Genomic DNA, 8,363 nt, shown 5'->3' on the forward strand with positions numbered 1-8,363 from the left:
GTCTGAGGTCAGGGCTGCGACACAGCTCAGCTATCTCGGGTCAGGACCGTGACCCCCTATGAAAAGACCCAGAGAGGGATCTAACATCGGTGAGTCCCTGCTTAACCCTAACAATCCCTACTTTTTTCTCCGCGCTATAGAAAAACACATGCGAGTTATAAAAAACACATCCCTATCAACCAGTCCCAAACAGTGTACCAAATTTGAGCGCAATCGGCGTGGCAGTTCAGGGTTCAAGATATATGAGCAACCCAAAATCGCTACTGCAGCAGAATAACGAACACTCTTGGCCCTTCACGTCGCACGTGTCACGACGCTCACCATGATACATCAGTTGTAGTCAATAACTCACCAAGATACATCAGTTGCAGTCAATAACGAGATGGAAGGTATAGGATTACGCGCAACAAAGAGTAACGCAGGTCAATCAGCCCAGCGGTTGCTGACTTACAAGCCTATTAAAAACGTTACAGGAATACGCTTCGCTAGCTCAAACGTAATAGAGTAGAATCATTACATATATGCAATTGCTACTATTTCCTGGTTTTCTTTATAGGCCAAGGCTTGGTAACTGATAACTCTGCTGCCCTGTAATGGGTCCGGCCCGCTGTGGCGAGTGAAGACACTCGCTCTGACTGACTGGACCGCCAGCCGAGACGCTGCTGACTCTGGTGGTGAATGGTGAGCGGAAGAGGAGAAAGTTTACGCCAAAGCTGAAACAACTCTACATTGTATAGTTCTTCTGAATGCTTGAGACGAGGTGTTAGTATCACTGATGTTAGTTGTCGGACTTTCGTCCCCGTCCTGAGTTGAGATGTTAGTTTCACAACGTTTCGGCCAGTTACTTCTCCGGCCGTCGTCAGGTGTTCTTTGGCCCTTAGAAGGACCTGGATGTTGGTGGCGTTGCGCCGTATGCGTCATACCGTTCGAAAGCTCCTGTAGTCAGCGGGAATCGAACTCGGGTTTCCCCGGTGATAGTCCACGGTTCTAACCACTCCACTATCGAGGCAGACATTGTTATGGAGCTGGAAACTTGGTGTCATTTATCCCCCAGATGTTTTTGTGATTTCCTTAGTAGTGGGAGCCATATTGGGCTGATGTCAACGCTTGGCTTGCTGATGGGGTTGCTAGCCAGCGCCATGTGTGCGGCTTCCTTGATTTTTCTGATTTTCCAGTGTGGCTCCTTGTCGATGATGGTGGTATCATCCCAAGCAGGTCTGTGATCTCCTTCAGACCATGCATGCTCCGCCACACCGGATTTCAGTGTTTCGCCTCGGATGGTGGCCTTCCTGTGTTCTTCGAGCCTGACCGCCAGTGGGCGGCCAGTCTCGCCCTTGTATGACCTGCCGCAGCTGCACGGGATGTCGTATATGCAGACCCAACCCCGGCCTGTGAACGCAAACTAACAAAGCTCCTTAAGAAGAACAAGGACAAGGAACAACTCACGGACGCCCAGTACAGAAAGCTGAGCCAACATCACAGCAAACTTCCACACATGTACGGGCTGCCAAAGGTACACAAGACCAATGTACCGCTAAGACCAATAGTAAGCTGCCGTGGCTCAGCCTGCCATCCTCTGAGCCAGTTCCTCGTCAAGATCATCAACCCACTGAGTGGCAAAACACCTACATATGTCAAGAATTCAGCCCACTTCGTCTCACTGGTTCAGGCCATGCGACCTTCGCCGAACATGCAAATGGTAAGCTTCGATGTGGTGAGTCTGTTCACCAATGTGCCCACTACCGAAGCTCTGAGCATAGTGAGGACAAGACTGGAGAGCGACGATACACTGCCCGAAAGAACGACAATCCCGACTGATGACATCATGGAACTCCTGACATTCTGTGTCACCACCACCGCCTTCCAACTGGGCGATGACTACTACCAACAAACTGAAGGAATGGCCATGGGTTCACCCCTGTCACCGGTGATCGCCAACATCTACATGGAACACTTCGAGGAACTGGCCTTACAAACAGCACCACTGAAACCATCCCTGTGGCTGCGATATGTCGACGACACATTCGTCCTGTGGGACCATCGCGAGGACATAACACCGTTCCTAGACCACCTCAACAGCCTCCGACCCTCCATCCAATTCACAATGGAAACAGAAGTCGACAACAAACTACCATTCCTTGACGTCCAAGTGGAAAAATCTGAGGAAGCATTCAGAACATCGGTCTACCGCAAACCAACAGCGACCGACCGCTACCTCAACTTCAAGTCACACCACCCAGACACAGTCAAGAAAGGTATCGTAAGATGCCTGCAGACCCGAGCCACCAACATCTGTGGAGACGAAGCAGCCAGAAAGATTGAAATGTCACGCCTTACCAGCACCTTCAGGAGAAACGGATACCCAACGAGCTTCATGAAACACAAACCCAAGGAAGCATCCCAACAACAACCAAGGGATAAGCCCATCGCGACAGTATCCCTCCCATACAACAGAGGACTGTCAGAGAAGCTAAGGCGAATCTGCGGAGCATACAACATCAGGACGGTGTTCAGAAGTACCACCACCCTCCGCAGGTCACTCACAAAGGTCAGACCGCCAACCACCAAGGAGCAAACAAAGAACTGCATATACGACATCCCGTGCAGCTGCGGCAGGTCATACAAGGGCGAGACTGGCCGCCCACTGGCGGTCAGGCTCGAAGAACACAGGAAGGCCACCATCCGAGGCGAAACACTGAAATCCGGTGTGGCGGAGCATGCATGGTCTGAAGGAGATCACAGACCTGCTTGGGATGATACCACCATCATCGACAAGGAGCCACACTGGAAAATCAGAAAAATCAAGGAAGCCGCACACATGGCGCTGGCTAGCAACCCCATCAGCAAGCCAAGCGTTGACATCAGCCCAATATGGCTCCCACTACTAAGGAAATCACAAAAACATCTGGGGGATAAATGACACCAAGTTTCCAGCTCCATAACAATGTCTGCCTCGATAGTGGAGTGGTTAGAACCGTGGACTATCACCGGGGAAACCCGAGTTCGATTCCCGCTGACTACAGGAGCTTTCGAACGGTATGACGCATACGGCGCAACGCCACCAACATCCAGGTCCTTCTAAGGGCCAAAGAACACCTGACGACGGCCGGAGAAGTAACTGGCCGAAACGTTGTGAAACTAACATCTCAACTCAAGACGGGGACGAAAGTCCGACAACTAACATCAGTGAAACTCTACATTGCTGTACAGCTAATACGCTTTTCACCTGGTGGCCAGTAGAGGAACTAACAGTTACTACAACTGACCGTCAGAAGCACCCAACACACACCGTGCCGCTCCCAGTAACATACCAGGATGTAGACCCCAGTCGGGCAGCGCTCCGGCGTCCGGCAGCCGCAGCTGGTCCAGCAGTGACAGTAGCCGGCCGGCGCTGCCCTCCGGCGCCGTCCGACAGGCGTTCACGGCAACCACCCTGACGGACAGACGTTACACGGTCAGCAAAGAGACGAAACTCGGTCAGCGGACAGAAGCGTTGGGTCACCGGATGGCAGACCATCGCCGCAGCACACAGACCAGACAGGACTGTGCCGACAACGCAACCCCGTTGGAGTAACATGACCCTAATAAATGCACCGAAAATGCTCTCGTCTATCTCCATTATTTATAATAATAAAAAAATGAAAGAACAACTGAGATAAGGGAAAGGAGTGAGGCGTCTGTTAGGGTCCCCGTGCAATACGCCCGGTGCGGTGACTGACCTCTGCGCCGCTAGCTGGAAAGCTGGTTCACCCGGCTGACGACCTTCTGTACCTCCTCGGCGGAGAGCGGGTGGCCGTTGGTGGCCCGCCGCAGCCCGTCCCGGTAGCCGGCCGCCCCATCCGGCGACACGCCCTGGGGAGTCATAGCATAACACTCAGGCAGGTTCAGGTTTCAGTCCGACACACAGAACCGTCCGGCGACACGCCCTGGGGGCGACACATGGGCGCGCTCAGGGCTCAGGTACAGGTCTCGCGAGATTAAGCGGTAGGTTTTGCACTTTTACATTTCCGGTTATATCTCAGAAACTAATCGATCTACGATGAAGCCATTTTACACGATCATGGCCGGCTTGTTACCCAACAAGTCGATCGCATCTTCAACACTTAAAAGCTTAAGACGACGAAGATATAACCTGAAGTACACTAAATTTTCTAGGTGCAAAACCTACCGCTAAAACCCGCGAGCCCTGTACCATGCACTAGGGCGCCGGGTGCAGTGTCTGTGTGTCCCTGACTGACCTGCAGCGGTGACGCTGTCACAGAAAGCACCTGTTCATTGCCCAATGGATCCAGCCCAGTTCCGGCCGGCCGAGTGCCCGCACGTACGCAGCCAGTGTTACGGTCTGTGTTCGATCTATGTTACGGTCTGTGTTCAATCTATTTTACGCCCTGTGTAACGACCTGCGTTACGGCTTGTGTTACGGTCTGTGTTACATACCCTGTTCTGGGCGGTCTCCACCTTGACCCTCTTAGCGTCCCAGAGTCGGTACTGGTAGACGTGCGCGTTCTCTGCCGAGACGTCCCGCAGGTGAACGAGCAGGTTCTGTAGGCCGACCAGCGTCTCAGCTGGCACCTGAGAAGGTCAGGGGAGGGTAGGGGAGGTCAGTGGTGTACTGGTGTCTGACATAGACCAGCGGACAGGGGGAGGGGAGAGGGAGAGGAGTCTGGTGGCGCAGAAGGACCGTTCCGCGCTTGAAAGTGGACATATCTGAGGACCGTTCCGCGCGCGCTGACACTGCCTCTAGAACCGTTCTGCGAGCAGTCAGACATGCAGACCGGATTGATGTTTTGAAACTTTGACATAATAAACTTTAATTAATTCGACACAGGTACTCTAACCGCATGTGTTTTTTATATCGCGGACAAAAAAGTGGGGATTGTTAGGGTTAAGCAGGGAGTCACCGATGTTAGATCCCTCTCTGGGTCCTTTCATAGGTCACGGTCCTGACCCGAGATAGCTGAGCTGTGTCGCAGCCCTGACCTCAGACAGCTGAGCTGTGCACGCCATCGGCTCGGCCGTCAGTCGCCACAGCCGCTGACGCCAGTGTCCAAACAGCTCCAAACAATATCCGGCCCTGTATAGCAGGATAAGCCATCAGAGGCGGGAGTGATCAATGGAGGGACGCGAAACACTAACGCCAAGGGGATGACAACTGCTGAGGAATAAAGAAACTACATGCAGGTACACTGGGAACACGTCATGCTGGAGTTGACGTGTTCCCAGCCCGTCCTGTACCATGCAGCCCGTTCCGGTGATCACTCCCGCGGGGCCGGATATTGTTGGGAGCTGTTTGGACACTGGCGTCAGCGGCTGTGGCGACTGACGGCCGAGCCGACGGCGTGCACAGCTCAGCTGTCTGAGGTCAGGGCTGCGACACAGCTCAGCTATCTCGGGTCAGGACCGTGACCCCCTATGAAAAGACCCAGAGAGGGATCTAACATCGGTGAGTCCCTGCTTAACCCTAACAATCCCTACTTTTTCTCCGCGCTATAGAAAAACACATGCGAGTTATAAAAAACACATCCCTATCAACCAGTCCCAAACAGTGTACCAAATTTGAGCGCAATCGGCGTGGCAGTTCAGGGTTCAAGATATATGAGCAACCCAAAATCGCTACTGCAGCAGAATAACGAACACTCTTGGCCCTTCACGTCGCACGTGTCACGACGCTCACCATGATACATCAGTTGTAGTCAATAACTCACCAAGATACATCAGTTGCAGTCAATAACGAGATGGAAGGTATAGGATTACGCGCAACAAAGAGTAACGCAGGTCAATCAGCCCAGCGGTTGCTCACTTACAAGCCTATTAACCCGGCAGTTGCTGGGGTATTTCGCCACCCACCGTTTGCTGGGGGGGGGGGGGCGTTAAACGCCCCCAGCCGATAACTCGAGAACCAATAGGCGCAGCGAAACGCACGAGGCGGCAAACGAAAGAGCGCGACGAGACGCTTCAGATGAGTACTTTAAAGTTGAATTTTGAGGTCACAGGTCGGGTCAAGGTCAGGTCAAACACCTGAAATCGGGCTTTCAGTAGCATGGACTTCAGGACTTCGCAATGGGCGCCTCTCGCCATAAACTCTGTCAAAACGGTGCACAATCCATCTTATAAGGCCTACAAGAGTGTCAGCTCCATGTAGGGGTCAGTCAAGCATAGGTCAGGGTCAAGGTCAGGTCAACCGGGTAGGCACATATCCCCGAAAATCAAAACTGATATTCGCAGCCTGTGACACATGTTTTATAGGTAATTTGGGGCGTAGAACACGATGGTGACATTTATTTTATCATATGTGTACGTGTTTGGCTCAAAAAGTTCAATTTAAGAAATTCATGTATCATGGTCGTGAAGTAGTCACGAAAAATTGCCAAGATTCAGTTCAAGATTATGGAAAATGCGGAACAATAATCAATAATCGAAGATAGCCATTTGATTGAACATGGTATTGGCAGTCTAATGGCGTTTACAGCATGTCTGTATGTCTATTCTGTGATTTTATATGATTTTTTGAACATATGCCGTTTTTGGTCGAAAACTCAGAAATCATGACGTCACTAAAACCTCGATATCTCAAAAATTTTCCGACCGAATTTTTTGAAACTTTATCACAATAAACTTCAACCAATTCCCTACAGGTACCCAAAATTTGGCGCGCCTGCGGCGCGCCGTTTTTATGCTATGGCCCGGCGAAAAAAGTGGGGGCGTTTAACGCCCCCCCCCCCAGCAACTCGCGGGTTAAAAACGTTACAGGAATACGCTTCGCTAGCTCAAACGTAATAGAGTAGAATCATTACATATATGCAATTGCTACTATTTCCTGGTTTTCTTTATAGGCCAAGGCTTGGTAACTGATAACTCTGCTGCCCTGTAATGGGTCCGGCCCGCTGTGGCGAGTGAAGACACTCGCTCTGACTGACTGGACCGCCAGCCGAGACGCTGCTGACTCTGGTGGTGAATGGTGAGCGGAAGAGGAGAAAGTTTACGCCAAAGCTGAAGCAACTCTACATTGCTGTACAGCTAATACGCTTTTCACCTGGTGGCCAGTAGAGGAACTAACAGTTACTACAACTGACCGTCAGAAGCACCCAACACACACCGTGCCGCTCCCAGTAACATACCAGGATGTAGACCCCAGTCAGGCAGCGCTCCGGCGTCCGGCAGCCGCAGCTGGTCCAGCAGTGACAGCAGCCGGCCGGCGCTGCCCTCCGGCGCCGTCCGACAGGCGTTCACGGCCACCACCCTGACGGACAGACGTTACACGGTCAGCAAAGTGACGAAACTCGGTCAGCGGACAGAAGCGTTGGGTCACCGGATGGCAGAGCATCGCCGCAGCACACAGACCAGACAGGACTGTGCCGACAACGCAACCCCGTTGGAGTAACATGACCCTAATATATGCACCGAAAATGCTCTCGTCTATCTCCATTATTTATAATAATAAAAAAATGAAAGAACAACTGAGATGAGGGAAAGGAGTGAGGCGTCTGTTAGGGTCCCCGTGCAATACGCCCGGTGCGGTGACTGACCTCATCGCCGCTAGCTGGAGAGCTGGTTCACCCGACTGACGACCTTCTGTACCTCCTCGGCGGAGAGCGGGTGGCCGTTGGTGGCCCGCCGCAGCCCGTCCCGGTAGCCGGCCGCCCCATCCGGCGACACGCCCTGGGGAGTCATAGCATAACACTCAGGCAGGTTCAGGTTTCAGTCCGAGTCCGACACACAGAACCGTCCGGCGACACGCCCTGGGGGCGACACATGGGCGCGCTCAGGGCTCAGGTACAGGTCTCGCGAGATTAAGCGGGAGGTTTTGCACTTTTACATTTCCGGTTATATCTCAGAAACTAATCGATCTACGATGAAGCCATTTTACACGATCATGGCCGGCTTGTTACCCAACAAGTCGATCGCATCTTCAACACTTAAAAGCAGGACGACGAAGATATAGCCTGAAGTACACTAAATTTTCTAGGTGCAAAACCTACCGCTAAAACCCGCGAGCCCTGTACCATGCACAAGGGCCCCGGGTGCAGTGTCTGTGTGTCCCTGACTGACCTGCAGCGGTGACGCTGTCACAGAAAGCACCTGTTCATTGCCCAATGGATCCAGCCCAGTTACAGCCGGCCGAGTGCCCGCACGTACGCAGCCAGTGTTACGGTCTGTGTTCGATCTATGTTACGGTCTGTGTTCAATCTATTTTACACCCTGTGTAACGACCTGCGTTACGGCTTGTGTTACGGTCTGTGTTACATACCCTGTTCTGGGCGGTCTCCACCTTGACCCTCTTAGCGTCCCAGAGTCGGTATTGGTAGACGTGCGCGTTCTCTGCCGAGACGTCCCGCAGGTGAACGAGCAGGTTCTGTAGGCCG

The 8,363-nt window shown here is 52.5% G+C and overlaps 1 protein-coding gene across 1 annotated transcript; it reads left to right on the top strand.

The window, feature by feature from the left end:
• Positions 1-1,825: 1,825 nt before the first annotated feature.
• On the top strand, positions 1,826-2,255 carry LOC122377337 (the record flags this gene model as incomplete). The annotated part of the gene is made up of 1 exon (XM_043357271.1): positions 1,826-2,255. A coding segment is annotated over exon 1 (430 nt), but the record flags the coding sequence as incomplete, so codon positions are not given.
• Between the last annotated feature and the right edge of the window lie 6,108 nt (positions 2,256-8,363).

Source organism: Amphibalanus amphitrite, unplaced genomic scaffold (assembly GCF_019059575.1).
Source record: "Amphibalanus amphitrite isolate SeventyFive unplaced genomic scaffold, NRLGWU_Aamphi_draft 002745F_arrow, whole genome shotgun sequence".
Classification (NCBI taxonomy): Eukaryota; Metazoa; Arthropoda; class Thecostraca; order Balanomorpha; family Balanidae; genus Amphibalanus; species Amphibalanus amphitrite.